At 43.0% G+C, this 19,954-nt stretch overlaps 1 protein-coding gene across 3 annotated transcripts in view; it reads right to left on the bottom strand.

Annotated features, from left to right (window-relative positions):
* Positions 1 to 5,118: 5,118 nt before the first annotated feature.
* The window catches only part of ctif (CBP80/20-dependent translation initiation factor), a 62,236-nt gene continuing 47,400 nt past the window's right edge, over positions 5,119 to 19,954 (bottom strand). For all 3 annotated transcript variants that reach the window (XM_082541197.1, XM_082541196.1, XM_082541198.1), the window contains 4 exons: positions 19,154 to 19,453; positions 16,327 to 16,479; positions 10,447 to 10,500; positions 5,119 to 8,124 (listed from right to left, as the gene is read on the bottom strand). In XM_082541197.1, the coding sequence (XP_082397323.1) occupies positions 7,903 to 8,124; positions 10,447 to 10,500; positions 16,327 to 16,479; positions 19,154 to 19,453 (729 nt within the window). In that variant the 3' untranslated portion in view covers positions 5,119 to 7,902. The remainder of the gene's footprint in view (positions 8,125 to 10,446; positions 10,501 to 16,326; positions 16,480 to 19,153; positions 19,454 to 19,954) is intronic.

Below are 19,954 nucleotides of genomic sequence, written 5' to 3' on the forward strand. Positions count from 1 at the left end.
GGTGACAGTTAATCGCATCCTCAAATGAATGCCGATGGGGAAATTTTAGCCTGATAGTCCAACATGAAAAAGACATGTTGGATGGAAAAAAGAAAAAAACATGAAGGCATTCTGGTAATGGCAAAAACTACAGTTCATTTAAACTGCCCAACATCACAGCGTTAAAACATGTTTACTGCCTGGCCTCCTGCTTTACGACAGCTCCGGGGAGTGTGATTTTATTTATTTATTTGTGTTTAAATGAGTCGTTCGCTTGTACTGTAGTTTTGTTGATTGAAATCCTATATTTTATTAGTCCGTTACTTAATTAGCTAATATTTGTTGTACATGTGCAGTTTATGGATGCAGCGTGCCAACTTCTGACTCCCACTCCCTGTAGGAAGTGGGTAGAAGAGAGTCTGGAGAGGTGGAGGTATGCACTGGAGAGAAGAGGAATGAAAGGTAGTTGAAGCAAGACAGAATGCATGTATGTGAATGAGAGGGAGACAGGTGTAACAGTGAAGATGCAAGGAGCAGAGGTAGAGAAGGTGGATGAGTTTAAACACCTTGGGTCAACCATCCAAAGCTACAGACTGTGCACAAGAGAGGTGAAGAAGAGAGTGGAGCCAGGTCGGATTGGGTGGAGATGAGGGTTGGGGGTGATTTGTGACAGGATGACAGCAGCAAGAGTGAAAGGGAAGGTTCACAAGATGGTAGTGAGAGCTGCTTTGATGCATGGTCTGAAGATGGTTTGGAGATGTTCAGAGGAAGGATAGTGGGTGTTCATGATGGAGCTGTGAGGAGCCCGAAAGATTATCCTTTTTTTTGCCAATGATACACGAACATCTCAATTACTTGGAATAAAAACAATTTCAACTCTTCTTCATGCTGTCTTTAAATGTGGCTCAAGAGTTGGCAGTTCATCTTGTAATCGGAAGGTTGCCGGTTTGAGCCCCGGCTCTGACAGTCTCGGCCATTGTGTCCTTGGGTAGGACACTTCACCTGTTGCCTACTGGTGGTGGTCAGAGGGCCCGGTGGCGCCAGAGTCCAGTAGCCTCGCCTCTGTCAGTGCTCCTCAGGGTAGCTGTGGCTATTATGTAGCTTGCCATCACCTGTGTGTGAATGTGTGTGTGAATGGGTGGATGTAGTGTAAAGCGCTTTGGGGTCCTTAGGGACTAAGTAAAGTGCTATACAAATACAGGCCATTTACCATTTAGTTGATGTGACAAAATGGATAAATATCAGTCACTGCCAGTGATAAATGCTGTTTGCCAAAAAAAAAAGTAAATATGAAGGCAGTCAGAAAGGTCAGTGCTGGCTGGCTGATATATTATTAGTGTTGTAAGCATGTTGGCATGAGGATTTTAGTGTTTAGCTCAAAGCAGCTTTGTGGATTTGAGCAGACTTCCAGTTCTTTTCTCAGAATAGATCCAATATCTCAGCCTGGCGCAAATGAGTCAGTGAGTTGTGGATGTACTTCATTTAGAGCCAAAGAAACCTATATTTTGTTTATTTTGCTGAGTCGGCAGGTTCTTCACCAGAAGAGCCACTGAAAGAGTTCATTCAGGAAGTGAGCAGGTCATGACATCATTTCCTCCACAGCCTGTACAGGAAACAGTATTATGGCTTTTCAGTTTCCGCTCTGCCTGAGATCACCTTTTACTTTTACTTTTTCTCAAAAAACACCATTTTACTATTAAACGTGTGTGTGTGTGTGTGTGTGTGTGTGTGTGTGTGTGTGTGTGTGTGTGTGTGGCACACATGGCAGCTTCTTATTGCAGGCCTGCAGACATAGTAACGATGACCTGCTGAAGTTCAAACTGAGCCTCAGAATGAGAAAGAAAGATTGAAGTGGCATGGTTGATGGTGCAGGACAGGCTGGTCGGACTGGTATTTTCCCACACAACGATCTCTAGCATTTACAGAGAATGCTGTGAAAAACACATCAGAGAAGAATGGCCAGAGTGTTTTGACCTGATAGGAAAGCAACAGTAACTCAAATAACCACTCATTGCAATTAATGTGTGCAGAAGAGCATCTGAATGCACAATGAACCTGGAAGCAGATGGGCTACAGTAGCAGAACGCCACAGCGTGCGCTACTGCTGTCAGCTAACAACAGGAAACTGAGGCTAACGTTCCCGTGGACTGTTACTGGACAACAGAAGATTGGCAATAGGTTGCCTGGTCTGATGAATCGTGATTTTTGTTGCAACATTTGCATGGTGGGATCAGAATTTAACATAAACAACATGAAAGCATGACTCCATACTGCCTCAGTAGGCCAGGCTGCTGGTGATCAGTACTTTCTTGAGCATCAACTTAAGACCACAACCAGTCTCCAGCATCCAAATGCAGTGAGTCCATTTGAGTCTGCTGTACTCAAATGGACACCACAGTCACCAGATCTCATGTAACAGAGAGAATTTTCTGTTTCGAATTGTGGTGAAACAGACAGTTCGCATCATGGAGGTGTAGCTGACAAATTTGTAGCAGCTGTTGTGATGCTTTCAAATCAATATGGACCAAAATCGCTGAAGAATGTTTCCAGCACCTTGTTGAATTTATGCCAAGAAGAATTAAAGCAGATCTGAAGGTAAAAGGTGTCCTAGAAAGTACTAGAAAGGTGTATCTAATGAAGTGGCTGGTGAGTGTATAGTGAAGGACGAGTAGTATTTTTACAGAGCACACAGCAGAGATTTGTAGGTGGATATGACTGTAGGATTTAATTTGGCAGCAGCCACAAAGTGATGATATGATTAATCATTAAACGTCTCGGTATCTACTTTAGCTCCAGAATATGTTGACACAGTTAAAAATGTCTGAATCCAATTATAGTTGAGATGGAGTCAGTTTTTTTTGGGAGAGTGGAATAAACTGCTGCGCAGTAGCTGCTGCTGAGTTGGAAAAGGTCAAGAGAGCGAGCTAAAACCACTTGGTAGCCCACAGTTATTGATTTCTCCCACAGCAAAGCATACAGTAGAGGAAAAAAAAAACATCTGGGGATGCTTCTGCGCGTTTCAAATCTACTTTGTTTTACACAATGTTTGACCTCTGCAGCCCTCGGACTACACAGAAAACAATCTGGAGTGCTCTCCTCCGGCTTTGCCTGTGCGCCGATCAAACACAAAAACGCGCATGCTGTGCAGACGGGAGGGCACGCACACACAAAAACCCCACCAAGGGTCTAAAAAAATACAGTGTGTGAGCCATCAGACAACTTAAAAAATAAATAAATAAATAAAAATACAAGACGCAGCCACAAAGAGCTGTGCTGGCACTTGTGTGTTGACGTTTGTGGGAGTGCGTCTGCGCTCGTAAACCGTCATCTTAAAGTGAGTGTCCTCCCTCCTCGGCTTTGGTTCGTCATCGAGGCCAGCAGAGATGCAGCCAGCTTTTTGTCTGGCTCACACAATGGACGATGCTGGTGTGAGTCACCCTGCGCACACACACGCACACGGATCCATTCATTCTTCAGTGCCAGCACAAAGTCGGCAAAGCTCGAGTCATCATACGGTGCCCCGAGGCTTGATTATATTTATTCGTGTGCTCTATTTATGGGCTTTAACTAATGGTTGTTTAGACACTAAAAGGACCTGCCAATGGTTTTCTCAAACAAGGTGATTAATGGTTCGGTTTGATCCAAAACGTATGATCCGTTGTTAACCAGTTTGATTTTGACAACCAAAAATACGTCGGAATGAGACAATGGAAAACAGAATAGTGAATAACAAAAGCAGAATTATGTTAATTATATGCACATTTTTAGAAGTAGAAAAGTGTGGGTGTTTCTTTTTCTTTTTTTTTGCTCCATATAGCTTATCTAGCATCTAGGATGGTGTGGTGATTAGCACCGTCACCGCACAGGAAGGGCTTGGGTTTGACTCCAGCCTGGGGCCTTTCTGAGTGGGTCCTCTCCAGGTAATATGGCTTCCTCCCACAGATATGCATGTGGTTAGGCTAATTGGTGAAACTAAACTGACTCTAGGTGTGGATGTGGGTGTCAGTGTCTGTGTTAGCTCTGTGATAGACTGGCAACCTGTCAAGGGTGTACCCCGCCTCTCGCCGTATGACAGCTGGGATAGGCTTCAGCCCCCAAAAGCAGTAAGAATTTTGTCCCCAATTATGTTGTTTTAATCTTTGCAAACCAAAATTGTAATTACCCAGCCTTCTTTCCACCTCCAGCCCAGAGTTAATAGTTATGGAATAGTTATGGAGCAATAGGAAAATGGGCAGATGTCATCTCGAATTCTGGATTACAGACCTTTCTTTCATTCATCAGTCAGTGTTGGGCCCAGTGACAGACAAAGGAAGAGACACAATCTTCATTCTTTAAAGTTACAGTGTTTCTGCCTGTTCTTACTGTACCAAGCTGAATTAAGTGTGACCGGTGCCGGCCATCAGTGTCAGTTATTCATTAATCATCCCCTGTATGATATGAGCATTCACTCATTTTAGTATTTCATTTCTATCCCCTCTTGCATCTGCTGTTGGTGTGTTTTCACTTCCCTGTTTGCCAGATTAGAACATCTATAACTTCCTTACTGGCCCTGTTTGTGTTGTGATTCTGCGTGAAATAAAACAAAGAAATCTAACGTTTCAGCCTTTCACGTGTGTTTACGTGTTCAGAATAATCACGTGGGATTATGTTGATCGCTGTGGATAAGGGCTGGAGGACATCCAATAGGTTTGAGGGACGGGGCCCTCAGCAGGGAGGTAACCCCTGCATTAAGAGCGCCCATCGGGACGCCAAAGTCGTGGAGCCCCCAGGCATATGTTGGGGGGCTCAGCAAAGGCGAGTCACTGATGAAGGTCGCTGCGTGGCAGTCGTGCACACCAACACAGACGGCGCTGTTAATTTCTAAAGTGTGTTCGGCTTAATGTGTGACGATGTAAATGAGCTGCAGCGTGCACACGTATGAATTGTTAGTAAAATGACCCACTGCGGCGCCACGATTAGTTACGCAGTCTGTCTGCTGACGACGGAGCCAACCACGTGTGTGCCATTGTTTCTTTTGTCGTGTCTGAATGACTTTTCTTTTTTTTTTGTCTAGTGATACCACGCCAGCTTCCATGTGACTGCACTGAGAAATTGACGAGACAGAAAAGAAGGAAAAAAAACCCCCAACACACACCAGAGTTTGTTCCAGCACATCTTTTCTTTCCTATTAGTTTATTTTTTCAGCTGCTTAGAAAAACAAAAACAAAAGCTCATCACAGATGACCCACCGTCGTCAATCCCAAAAGCTCGTCCGCGCGTCGGCCGGGCCGCTCGTTTTGTCAAGATTCACGAGAAAATCCAAATGAGGGTGCATCTCATTCAGTCGTCGAGTGAGTCACGTGACCCGAGCGCAGGGGTCTAAGGGCACAAGGGGTTGGAGGTGGGGGGAGGGGGTGCCACAGATGATGGGGGCAATCCCCACCTGCCCCAATCTGCTGAGAGAGGGAACCGCTCTTTGCATAATGGATACTGACTGATGGCCTTTTCTTTTTTCACAAAGGAAACTCCAGAAATTCCAAACTTACACACTTGCCAGCAAGCTAGGTATCACTGCTTCAGATGTGTTAAAAACCCACCAGAAGAAAAAAAAGTTTATTTTTAATATATATATATATATATATATATATAAATGAGCTAAATATAATTTAAATACAAACCTAAAAACAAAATAAGACAACAACAAAAGACAAAACAATAAAACAGATCACTTCTTAAGCAGACACACACACGTACAGATGATTGGGATGCGTCTTCAAAAAACATCTGAGCTTAAAAAAGAAAAAAAAATTGTCACCCATCTCATCTAACTAATCTTCTGGGGTGTGTTTCTACCACACAGGATCTTAATTCTTGATGCAAGACACAGAAAATAATAATAATATAAAAACAGCCCACAGAGAATCAGTGGGAACTAAGCATATATATGTGTGTGTGTGTGATTACTCCCAAACAGCTACTTCCTGATGAAAAAGGATGAGCTAACTTGTAGCCACACAACCACGGTATTCCTATGTGTAACATCACTGCTGCATTATTCCCCAAATTTAAGAGGTTTTTTTGTAATACTTGTAATTATATCGTATGCAGATTATATATAGAGAGCCCATTTAAAAAAACAAAAACAAAAAACCCCCAAATAAACGTGATTGGCTTGGTATGACTATTGCAGTACACACGTTAGCTGGAATAAGGGTCACACATGACTAGCTAATATGAGGTCAAACAGTTAAGATTTTTCTTGTCGTCATTGTCATCTTCAAATACACAGGTTAATAGTTGTCATTTCTCTCCAAAAGGAAAAAAAAATCAAGACCAAACTACAGTCGATATTAAACACTTGCAAAAACATCCACTGCAAAGAATGGCTTGCGTAGGAGGAAATTGTAAAGAAGCATTGTACTTCTGCTTCATTGTGTGCCATGCTTATTTTTTTCTTTTAGTTGTCACATCACTTTTTCAGTTGTTTTATATTTATATATATTTCCTTCAACAACACAACGATGCGATAAAGTCCTCAGCACGCTCGCTGCTGTGCCCTAAACAACGGAGAGAAAAAAAGGGCAATTGACAAGGCCACTAGTCCATTAAAACATCCTCCAATCCCTCACTATGCTCAACTCAGATCTCTCTCTACTTGAATTCGCCGTTACTCTGCAACGCTGATTCCAATTCAAACTTCCTACTTCTGTTTTTTCTGAGTTTTCAAAGCAAATCGCCTCAAAACGGTGCAAAACAAATCGATCCTGTGCAATAAGGCCTATGACTATAATATCTCATACATATTACCATTGAAACAGGACTTCAAAATGAAACATTGATAACCAAAAACAATAAATGATAAAAAAAATATAATGATGATGATGATGTGGTTAACAAAGCATAGACGTGCACGGCTTAACAGCAGAAGAGACATTCCGTAGCAAGACAAAAACAAAGGAATTATCAGACCGCAGTGTCTGATTTAATTTCCTAATGCTGCTCCCCCCTCACCCCACCCACTGCAATATTTCTACTGCTTCTATTGGCTGTGTGGGCCTGAGCTTGGGGAACAGGGAGTTGGGGTGCCAGTGGGGTGTGCTCGGAGTGTGTCGTCTCACAGGGGCTCAAGCAGCCATCTGTCACCCTACTCTAGCCAGCCTGATCTTTATCCCCAACCCAGCCTGGCCCAGCAGGCCCGCTGTCTCATCTCCTCAAAAGGGCTTCCTGCTGGGTGGGGGGTGTCGGGGAGACAAAGGCAGGGAGGAGCTGTGGGGGGGCTCCACAGCGAGGCCCTTTGACCTGGTCCCTGGCCTGGCAGGGCAGACAGCCCAGACAGACAGCACTGTGTCTGCTCCCTGCCTCCTCCTCTCTTTTATCAGCCACACAGACCCTGGGGGCTAACGGAGAGACAGAAGAGGGAAGGGGAGGAGGGGAGGTGTGGCAAACGAACACAATGAAGAGACTGACACAGACCACCCCGGCCCCCACCCGCCCCTTCGCTCTCCGTCCTCTATTCATCTCTGGGCACAGATCTCTCTATTCCCCACGGACAGACCGCTGCCCTCTCCTCCTCTCTGCTACGTGACCCCTCTCTTGTCTCTTCCCTCCTTTATCCAGCAGCCAGCCAAGCTCTCAGGCTCCATGTGGCCGAACACACCCACACTGACTACCTATCAGTTACCATCTTCTCAAATGTGTGCCAAATGTGGCACATGTAGTGTTGGCTTTTTGGGTTACCTGTTAGGAGGCTCTTACATGATTTGTCTGTGGTAGTGGTCACCTTTTCTTATCCGTTTTGTTTTTTAATAATGGAATTTACAGTTAAGCTCAATAGCGACATTTACTTCTTTAGGCAACAGAGATTATTACAATGCATAACCAGAAAACATCTGTTGTGTTGGGGTGAGGAGGACACATCTCCTCTTCTCCTGTGGGAGCTGGCACCTAGGCAGTGGTGGTGAGCTTTTGGATGGTACGGTTGTAGTACTGGGTAGTGAGAGCCTCCAGGGGGCTCCAACGGTGCGCATGCAGTTCGATGACCTCCATGAGCAGAGAGCGAGTCAGCGGAGATTCGGCGGGACAAAGCATCTTGTCTCTGACAGCTGCTAAGAGCTCTGTCATCATCTCGGGGAGCTGCTCTTCCAGCAGTCGGCCTGTGCTCTGCAGCTGGTGGAGAGACAAGGAAGGGAGGGTGGGGGAGTAAAGAGGTAGGAGGTCAGAGAAAAGAGTGCGTGTGTGCGTCCTTAACTGAGAACAAGACACAATGTCTGGCACCTTGTTATTGTGGATACAGTCAGACAAGCAGAGGTTCACACACCCTCTGGCCATGGAGATGTGTGCATGCCGAGGCTGCCAGTATGTAATCAAGACTGCAAACATTGTGTTTGCGAGCATCTGGGAACTCTTTTCCAATCAGAGCTCACCTGCCTTAGCCCTTTCTGTCCTTTTAGTTCTAGGTATTACTTTCTGCCGTTTAAAGGATTTATTGCTGCCTGGCAGATTTCCCATTAAATGTGGAGGCTGTGGCTCTATGGGTGATGCAGACTGTATTCGCCCCCACCCCACCCACCCCTGATAACAAGACCCCTGATATAGTTTGCAAGATAGTTGTTCCAGGGGGCTAAATTTCTGTGTTTTTACGTTTACATCCTGCTAGCTTCGTTTAAAAAACACACAGCCTCTGGTCTAAAAAACCCACTGCAAAGCCAATTAGGTACTTTAACTGTGTTCTTTTATGGCCAGCAGGGGGCGACTAGTCTTGTTGCAACAAGAAGTTCAAATGTATAGAAGTCTATGGGAAAACGGGCCATCTGCATACCACATTTATGACCTGAGTAAATTCTTTCCTAATAAATTTATGATTGTGGTCGCTACTTTCAAGTCTTTCGTGATGTTAAATCCATCTGCAGAGTACAATTTAGTTATGCTTCGACTGATAATGCTACTGATAAGCATATAGTTTTGCTTCCCAGTTTTAGAAACACTACGCAGCAAAAATGCTCAAATTAAGGCTTCAATATGCAAATCCAGAAACCAATGACTGACTATATCCATCTTTTGTATAGAGATCGAAAATGTGATGTAATTTCCGGGGTAAAACCGCAAAGGATTGTAGGTACGAGTGGCAAGCGGTACTAGGGCACGCAGGCTTTCATAAGAAAACAGTCACACAACGATAAAAAGAAACAAAGAATGGCATTATTAACTGCAATAGCCGGTCACATGACAGCCATGGGAAGCCGACGGGTAAGGAGATCGTTTTTTATCGGATTCTGTCGTGGAAGAGAAATTGTTCAAGCCATGTTTCCGAAGTAACAAAGAGCCGACTGATGGCTTCTGTTGTAGTTATTACGTAATTTATCATAACATAATTGTTGATGAGGGTTACAAATAAGTCTTATATTGATTTGAATTGAATTCGTTGCACTATGCTGCTTTGTTCACTGTGGCGATCCAGACTGGGCCCCCTCTATCAACCTGGGTCATACCGAGTTTAAAGCTGCTACCACAGCGAGATTTGATCGGTTAAGTGAGAGAGCGATATAAAAACAGCCGCGAAAAGTCCCGCATATATGTGCCCAAAGTGTTGTATTGAAGCAATCAAGTGATGAATAACTGTTTTCAAGTAAGTTGTTTTGCAATGGTTATTATTATTATTATTATTTTTTGCATTGTTGATTTGTTTTTCACCGAAGCAGCTAATAAAGCATAGTGGATTTTTACAATTTTGCCTGTTTCTTGTAAGATCCTATAATAGAATGAAACAATAATGCCAGTTATAAATAAAGACAATAAATTGAATGAATTACGAAACACTTATTTTATTTCTACTGGATCTGAAAATGTAGTGTAATACTACAACCTGAAAAGACAAATAGATTGTGTTTGCCTGTACAGGAGATAAAGAGAAAAAAAAAATTAACAACAGCTGTGAAATGGAATAGTCCAAATCACCAAAGTAAACTGGACCTGGGCTTGTTGCAGGGATCTGAAGTTACCAAACATTTTGTGAGTGTATGCACCCACACTTAGGACCATATAATAATAAATATGTGCGTGATAAAAGTTGGGCAGCACGCTAACGTCCTTACTCCACTCTGTATGCTCGTATAGGTCTAACCTTTTCACTCCTTTGATTTTTTTCCTCGTACTTTTTTTTTTTCTTGGTTTGCCTTTTCGTCAAGTCTGTCTTTGTACGGACCTGCCGTGTTCTCCGTCGTTTTGTACATAACTGTTTTAGGGGCAAATAAAATGCAAGTAGGGATTAAAACCGCAGAATTAATGATTACCGGTGCTGGAAATGCTAACGCTTGATGCAGTGTTTTGATTTTGCTGCCAGTCGTACCTACAATGCAATGCGCGAAAGTCACGTGGTCTGTCAATCTCTATACAGTCTGTGGTGTCTGTATAGGCGAGCACTTGTGTTTGTAGGGCCCAGTTTGACTTTTGAGTATGAAGACTTGACTTTAAGTAATTATGCATTGATACCTCCATGGAGCAGCAGAGGACTGCGTCTTCCTTAACATCCGTCGACTCTAGCAGCTGCAAAGGACAAGAACAGACACTGTAAGACTTACAAAGCAAAGGGCTGCGCAAACTAGCACAACACAACTCCAGAAGTAGCACAGTAGAAATGATGGAAGATGCACTGTATACATACAAAAACTGATTTAAACCACTTGATGAAGAGAACAGAAAAATGTGTTCATGAGTTCACAAAGAAACGGGGAGGGACCTAATCCTGATTGTAAATATTTTTGACATTAACATTTTAAATCCTGGAAGACAACACACTGAGCTTCCAGGCTGCCAGCAAACATCACACATCATGCCTTCCTTTACGCACAATGTACATACACACGCAGTAGCACACACACGTAAACACACAGCGTGGCCAAAAACAAACAGTGGATTGGGTAAACATGCTAGCCCCCTCCCACCCACTACCACACACACACACACACGCACACACCAATGCCGGCCCGCATGCACAGATGGGCATACAAATACTCCCCTGAAACAATGCAGGCAGAGAGAGGTAGAATAACATTATGCCAGAATACGAGCTTCTAGGTTCAGTTTACAGCAGAAGCGACTTTGGCTAAATGCTCAACTCTAATGCTGCCTTAGTCTTCATAACACTGTTTACAAAGCTCTGCTTTGATTAAACTGATGGAGGGAAGGAAGTACCATGGAGGAAGGGGGGAGCGTGTTTTGAAAATGAGGAAAATACTGTCACGTATCAATGCGCCGTCCAGCGACAGAGTAAAGGAAAAAATAAGTGAGATCACGGAGGGAATAAACAGGACATCACCTTGTTCAGGAGAACGACCCATAAATCCAATTTGTTTTTCAATGCCAACTGTATATAAAAATGTTCAATCTCTTATATGGTTTATCACCTGAATCTGTATTACCTAACATACTGTCCCACAGCTTAGCAGTGTTGGCTCACTCTTAAAAAAAAACAGAAAAGAAAAGCTTTTTTAACCCACTGCATGCTACCAGACTGCAGACAGACAGAATTAGCAACCAGCTGATGGGCAGAGAGCAGCATGAAGTTGCCAAATCCCGATATTTCACACAGGAATTGGTGCATCTTAAAACTGGAAGTTTAAAAAAAATGGCAGACTGACTCTCCATAAAGGCTCATGTTGCTCTGAAGCTATTCAATGATTAAAACAAACAATTTTGTATGAATAAGTTCACTATAAAAACGGCAATGATATAATATGTGAGTACTAGATAGAATGCATCATAGAGACTCCAACCCACTCAAGTAACCCAACTTCAGTATTTCAGAGCTAAATAACACGATCACTGTGTTTTCATTTTAAAACTGAGCAGACAAACCAAACCCTGTTTAAATGCATGCTTTAGGAAAGACGCTGTGATCAAAACCAGTCATTCAAATGTCTGACTCCTCAGAGGTAAAAACATTAAAAAAAAAAAAAGTAATCCTCCACCATTTGATGCTATGCTCCACATTCACTGTGAGCAGGCCTCTTATTTCCACACTGTAAGCTTAATGGTATTCCACCTATCATTTAGGTCCAACAGTTGCTCAGACGTCAGCTCCTCAGTATGCTCAGACGGGTGTGGTGACAGTGTGGCTGTTTGATGTGGAAACTCAAGTCCCGTCCTTTTCCAGAGCAGGAGAACTATGTGACAAGCGGGATTAGCTCATAATGAGTTCCCCGGGGAACCGAGGGAGGAAGTTTTGTTCAATACACTTATAACGATCTAATCTATACTCATCTATCATCGGCTTTCCTATCCGTTGCAATAAGCTTTTCCTCTCTTCTCTCTCCTGTCACTGCTGCACCGTAACACATGGTGTGTTCCAGCTGAAAAATCAGCAGTTAAAAAAAAAAAGTTTTTGAGAGACAGCTCAGTCTCTCCGGCTGAAGCTGAAAACACTCGGATGTCTGGTTGGTTATATCATCAAGAAACTAATCTTACTGCCATGGGAAAACCCGGGATTCTGTGCGACTTCCATTTACAGTATTTTTATTTAAAAGACATCAGGATTAGAAAATACAGCCATCTTATTTTTTTTCCCTTTGATTGTTTCACAGCACTGAAGAGAAGAAATAAATCCAAACACGGCTCTGTGAGTGACTTAAATGAGTTTGGACTTCACATGTGCATTAGTGCAGCGGTCCCCAACCTTTTTTGCGCCACGGACCGGTTCATGCCCGACAATATTTTCACGGACCGGCCTTTAAGGTGTCGCGGATAAATACAACAAAATAAAACTAGTACCGGTACCGAAAAAAAGAAGATTTATTCATAACACACGTGAAAAGACCCAGGAAAACCGAGTTAACGATAAAAACGATAACAAAATAACACTAAAAACCGATAAAAACCCTGAAAACCATACATTTCACACCTGAGCCTCAACTCTCGCGGCCCGGTACCAAACGACTCACGGACCGGTACCGGTCCGAGGCCCGGGGGTTGGGGGCCGCTGCATTAGTGTATCTTCAAGGTTGTATCTTCAATAACTGCAGCACGGGATGAAGCAGAGCGAAACATGCTTTATTAAAAACACACAAACTCGAAGGATTCTGACGTAGTAGACAAAACTGGAATTCAAGCTTCAGGACCAGCCCCATATTTGTCTGGTATCTGTTATAATTTAATTTAATTCAGTTTTATTTATGTAGCACCAAATCCCAACAACAGTTGCCTCAAGGCACTTTATACTGTAAGGTAAACACCTACAATAATACAGAGTTTAACAATGTAAGACTGTTAAACTTTCCCCCCCTTGAAAACCCTGAAAGCTGTCTTCTGAACTGAGTGGTTTCTGTCATAGAACAAAATGACTGAGTGTGCATCAGAAGTGAGCGGAAACTATTCTAATGATCGTCTAACCACGTCTTTATTAATACATACTGACGTGTCAACTTGTCATTAAGAATACAGAGGTTGTCAAATCTTAATGGGGGAAAAAGTTAAAATCCACTGAACAAGTTAGTAAACAGCTACTGGTAGCTTTCTAAGAGGGAAGCCAAGATACCATATAAATAGGTCCTGATGTCACCACCGGAGGGTATGTACATGCTGTCTACCAGGAGTGACTGCAAACCAATATCCTGATGGCAACTTCTATGGGTCACATGATGACATGATGATCTTTTGGGGTAGAATCATGAGCCACACTGCATCACAGTTTTTCCCCTTCATTTGAAAATAACAGAGTTGAACTCAAGTGATTCAATAATTGGTAGTGTGTATGATTACTGGTACACAAAGAATGTTGCTTTAACTGAAGGCTAAAGGTCCAAGTCAAAAATCTTTTATATGATTTTTATTAAGTTCTGACCTGAAGGGTTTTTGCCAACCTTTGTTACCATGGCAACATATTAAAAAAGAAGTAAGCCCAAGAGACAAAAAGATAGATGAACGTGTCATTTTAATTGTGCTACAACGCATGCACAGCTGTAGAACGGGTCACTTAATCTAGCAAAAAAAGCAGCTAGTTGGTGAGCAGTCACAGATCAACTGAGCTAAAACAGGACAGCAGGTCCTGGAGCTTGAGTCAAAAGTAGGACTCAAACAAATGCAAATATTGCTGGCATTTAAGCCCAAACACTAACACACCTTTGCTGTTACCTGATCCTGTTGTGCAGGCTACGTTTACTGGAGAAGTGTCTCCTCTGCAGGGACATATGTATGCATATGCAAACACTTAGACCGCATGTATAAGGCGGGTGTGCGTGTGCATATGCAAACACCTATTGCACATAGCTTGTAGCAAGAATCTGACAATCGCATGTTACAACAGGACAATCAAAACAGCGGCCAGATCAAAGTCACGAAGACTGTCTCTAGGAAACTGATTATTAGACCGTTTATGTGGGCTTGAAAACACACACACACACACACACACACACACACACACACACACACACACACACACACACACACACACACCATATATCCTCATTATTAGTGTTTAAGTTGTTCACAGGCGCCTTCTGACCTCTAGTCTTCTCGGGGCTCCCTTCATACTGCTGATGTAGATTATAGAGGCGTGTTTGTGTGTATTGCTGACTGGTTAGTCCACACCCTTGGTCATGCTGTTGAGCCTTTTAACAAGCCTGAGATAAAGCCCTGGGCATACCCTCAGACAGGGTGTGGATGGCTTAAACTGTTTGCGATTGTTTTGTTTGTTAATGAGACGCCAGGTGTGTTCAAACTACACTAGAAATATGGAAGTGAAACAAAAGCTGAATTTCAGAATCCAGCCCTCCACCCTCACCAGAAAAATGCACGCACTGTGTAGGAGTTAAAAATAATGTCACCAAATATCCAGCATAGATGCTGGGAGGCTGACGCCTCTTTGCCTGCGAGGAGGTCCTCTGTTTAACCAGCTCCGACTGTTGGGCTGTTGCTCCTTTTGTACTACATCACTTGATCTGGGGCTTGGCTAAGATCTCACTGGCTAGATTTTCTAATGCCTGGAAAAACAGAACAAAAAAAGGGGGTGCAGAGGTCTCCAATTACCCCACTTGAATTTCAATATGAGGAAATGTTCTCCAGTGATGCCAAAAAATTACTTGTCTCCCTGAGGGCTGGACGATATGTTCTCAAATCAGATGCGGGGAGGTTTGAAGTGTCATTACACGAATCCTTTTGTTCCGTATAGAGTTCACTTCTATCTCCTCTCACTCATGCAACCAAACCTCACTCTCCTTCTGCTGATCTGACAACAAATAGAACTTCATCTCACAGCTGCATGTGGTGCAGCAGATGATAGAATTTGTTAATGTAAAATCACATTAAGAAGATACAAACAACAAAGGAAATATCATAAAGAATCTTACTATAACGACTGTAGTGTACGTATGACTGTCTCTGCCCCATCTCCTCCTTATTGGGTGGGCCTATCTGAATGAAACTTTGTCACACATACAGCAATTTTTAATTCTCCGTCTTTTTAAAATGGATTTCTTATAAATCCCAATTGTTTTGATTCTCATGTTCATCATCCCTCTGTGAATGCCATGTTATTCTATGTGGTCCGAAATGCGTGTCTGCGGTGGACGTTTGTTCAACTCACCGCTAAATGTGGGATGAAGAATTAGAAAAATTGCCGCTAGCAAAAGAAGTGGAGTCTGCCTCTGTGAGTTAATGCCTACTGCGATCATTGAAGGGAATGCACACTAACCCTCACAGCCTTATTCAGTTATTTGACTTAGTGTTGCCATGTGATTCGTTGATTTAAATACTTGCGTTAAGGAGCAGTTGAACAGGTGTACCTAACCAAGCAGTGATGCTATTTTGTGGATGTGTATTTTTGGACAGTGTTCAGACTAGTTCCTACACCTGACCTTGTTTTTCCTCTCTCGTTCAGACCCTGTATTAAAACCAAGCTTCCTCTCTGCTGGTTTCTTTTTTACCTGTTGTGCCATGAGTTGACAGTCAACCTGAGCCACAGTCTCCCCCACTTCCCCTCACCTCCCTCACCTCGCTTGCTTCCCCTTTCAGTATTTCATTTGTCATTAACCACTTCTGTATCGCCGTGCGTCTGCTGCGGCTTCCCTTAATGGTTTCCATGGAGACCGAGAGAGCGTGTCTAAGTGAGCAAGACCAGCTGATGAGAAGTGAACCTGGGGTCACAAAATTTTACTGGAACTGATGGTGTCCTGGCTGTTTTTGCACCACTAACCAAACAGAGCTGTGGTTTCAAGAGTCTAGACTGAGTCTGGCCAAAAACAGGAAACTCTGATTCAGTGCATGTATTGAACTGAGCAAGCACGATACAGAGACGCAGCCGGGCACTTTCTTTTATTCGAAAAGCGTGAAAGGGGTTGATAATTTTGGCTAGTGACCTAAAAGAAAACAGATACAAACCTCTCGTAGACAAGTGTAGATGGGACACACCAGCACCCTGAACGGCTCGCCGGAGCTCCTCATGGTACCAAACACTTCGCACAAGAAGGTGATGAAACCCAACCACCGCTCCACATCTGACTGCTGGAGCTCCTCGCGACAGGAAAAATCCCTCTGAGTGGAAAAAGGATGCTTGGTTAGTTTAGAAAACACACTGAAACATTCCCGGTTATCCAGCTTCAGTAGCTGTGTAGTACAAGTAGGCAGTGGGTAGGTAGGTGTTAAATTCATAAGTGAAGATGGTTAACCATCTTCCTGGCAGAACCATTAATCATTATTAACAACTTTTCCATCTCTCTAATGGGATTTTTTGGTAGGTGGCACATATATTAACCTTGTTCCTCAACGTACTTGAAGCCAAAAAGCAGCTTGAAAATGCATTAAAAAAATTCCCAAATTTCTTTTAACTGCCAGAAGTGGATGCGAGTGTGTTAATTTAGTTTGAAAGTGAAGTGTGGTGAACTGTGTGGTGCTGTTAAAGTGCCGGGGTTAATATGTGTTAATGCTTAATGTGCACTTGTAAAGATGTTATTCAGCAGATTAAAGTGAAACTTTATCAACAATCAGAGCCGCTCGCTCTGCTGCCTGTTGGGCTGCTGAACGGCTACACTAAAAGTCTGCCTGTGCACAAACAACGGAGACGTAAAGAGGTTTGGCAGGAAGCTCCGCCCATTTAAAAACAAGCGCAACACGCGCTCAAAATTAAACTAAAATGATTCAGCAAATTATCATATCATATTATAATATCAAAAGGTGTCAACAGTAATAGACAAAAAGGGGCCCCTGGGACTTCTGAGCTGTGTTAAATATTTCATTATGAGAAAGTCTGACTATGTTCAAGCAAAGCCACAGCAGACGCACAGTAATTCCACCCCATACTGAGATCCAGGGGCCTGAAAGCAGCATCATTAATTAAAGCTTTCATGAGCCCACTTATGACATTTAAAATGTTTTAAAGCAAAAAAAAAAAAAAGTCAAAATGTCAAAGACAAGGGGGAAGGGGGGGCATGCTGGCTGGCTAGCTAGGAAGTGGATTTTAAAGTGAGGAATAAAAGAAAAGAAGGGACCTGACAGCTGAGATGAAGAGGGGGTGAATAAAAAAAAAAGGGGGGGGGGGGGTGTAAAAGGATCAAGGCAAGATTCACTGCTGCTGGATTTGGGATAAAAACAAGTTAGCATCTAAAGGAAGAGGTGGAAAAACACTAAAGCTCAAGGGAGGAGGAAAAAGAAGAGCGTAGGAGTACAGGGGGGGGGGCATAGAAGCGGATGGGTTAACATTTAGTCCTTGCCGGCATCAAGGATGTGTTGTATGTCTACTTCTAGTTTGTCTGCTGCTCTCAGGAGTTTGCGAAGGGCGAAAGGAAAAGTTTGGCGGGTGAGAGATGCACTTGGGAACTATGCAGGATGAAGTAGTGAGGCAGTGGCCTGTGTCATTCTAGGTGAGGGGAGGGTGATAAGATGGGGCAGCTCTGGAATACAGAGCTCATGAGGGATGAGGAGGAAGGGGGAGTGAAGTATGCAACGGCGAAGGGGATGTTTTCACGGAGGGTGCGAGACTGGAACGGTGCAGTTAAGTGAAGACACGGAGAGGAAAAAGGGGGAACGGGTTTCTTTCTTCCCCCCTGGGTGTTTAGATTAGCTGCTGTGCCCACTGACATTTACGGCGTCTCACACACAAACACACACAGTGGGCTTCCACCTGAACGTTCTCAAAAAAGCAAAGCTTGAAAGTAGCTGCTGAAATGACAGATTATTATGTTAAAACAGGGGTAGGCAACTCCAGGCCTCGAGTGCCGGTGTCCTGGAGGTTTTAGATGTGTCCATGATCCATCACAGCTGATTTAAAGGGCTAAACGACTCCTCAGCATTTCTTGAAGTTCTCCAGAGGCCTGGTAATGAACTAATCATTTGATTCAGGTGTGTTAACCCAGGGTGCGATCTAAAACCTGCAGGACACCGACACTCGAGGCCTGGAGTTGCCTACCTCTGTGTTAAAACATAGAGTATAAAATATGATGTTTAATGCTCATTTAAACTTCTTGTTTACAATAACTCATGCATTTCAAGGCATAAAATGGCAGGTACAGTCAGGGGGATTCAAACATTAAAGCAATAGACTGGACAAAAGATTTTCTGGGTCATTATTGCTTCATCTGAAAATGCTGTTTTGGTTAATCAATTAAAAGTGTTTAGTCTATTCCCAAAATATATAAAAAATGATTCAGACTAGAGGTTTTGTTGCTCTACAAACAATTAAATATGAAACTGTTTTCTGCTTAATTTTTAATGATTAACTGCAAAAATGGTTTAGCTGGAAGCTCAACAGTGTGACATGGATTTAAAATATCTAAATTCAGATTTACCAGATTTATCATTTTGACCAGTTTATCATAGTTACTCATGTTCTCACAAACAGATTGGATACAATTGCCAATGCCACCCCATTCACTTGCAGACTTACTGACTGACTCCATCTGCCTTTTTTGATGCAACAACGTTGTTTTAAAAACACTAACTAACTGCAAGTGGTCACAGACCTCATCCCCATCTTCAAAGCAGCTATTTCAAAAGGCAACAGGCTCTCAAGTTCATTGCACATGGCTGCAAACACTGTTGTTTTTTTAAGAACAGTTTAGCACACAACGTTTTTTCAGTAAAAGTTACTATTTAAAAAAATCCCCCCCCCCAAAAAAAAAAAAAAATAAATAAATTACACCTGCTTCAGTATTTAGAGAAAACATTAAGGAGCCAGGATAAGCTTTGGACGCCGTTGTTGCCGCCATCTCACCTGCAGCATGTTGAGCAGCAGCGATCTAAACTTGGTCCCCTCCACCATGAACAGCGCCATCTTGTCGCAGAGCCTCGCAGCTGTTGCCGCGAAGCTCCTGTCCGACACGGCCTTGGAGTAGATCGCTCCGACCACCTGAGCGAGGGTTTCCTCCGAACGGGCTGAGGACTGCGCCTCCTCCATGAAGGACGCCAGCTGTTGCTCTACTCCACTGCTGTTGCTCCTCATGCTGTTGAGAAGCGCCACTAGTCGGTCCATATTCCGTGATCCGGGGCCCGACTGCTGCACGCATGCTTCCTCCTGAGGGGAAAGACGGGATAATGCATGTAAGTGGTTGGTGAGGATAATGATATTAGATTCAGAGCACAGTAGATTTCAACACAAATCAGATGTTCCTACAGAGAAATAAATGTCAGCTAATCTGACACATGAGTTGCGATGAATGAAAAAGCAAGTTGAGTTAATGAGAATGTTTAGGAAGTTTATACGTCATGTTTCTTTCCTTAGGGAACAGTTGCTCTAGTTAAAGTCCTGAATATGTGGACAGACATATTAAAGCTCATTTGTAGCTTAAATAGCAAATGCTTCAAAAATGGTACAGTTTCACAGTGATGCATTACTCTGACTAGTAATGATCTCTCATGTGAAATTAAACACCATTGAACTTTTCTGTTTTGGGTTTTTTCTGTTTTACTAAGTTCTCTCACAGCGGAGAAAAAGTCCTGGCTTCAGTGCCAGTCATTGTTACATTTCTTGTTGAAACACATCCCAATAACCTCTGACAGTTCCATGTTTGGGTAC

The sequence above is a fragment of the Aulonocara stuartgranti genome, assembly GCF_965226115.1.
Source record: "Aulonocara stuartgranti genome assembly, chromosome: 7".
NCBI classification, from domain to species: Eukaryota; Metazoa; Chordata; class Actinopteri; order Cichliformes; family Cichlidae; genus Aulonocara; species Aulonocara stuartgranti.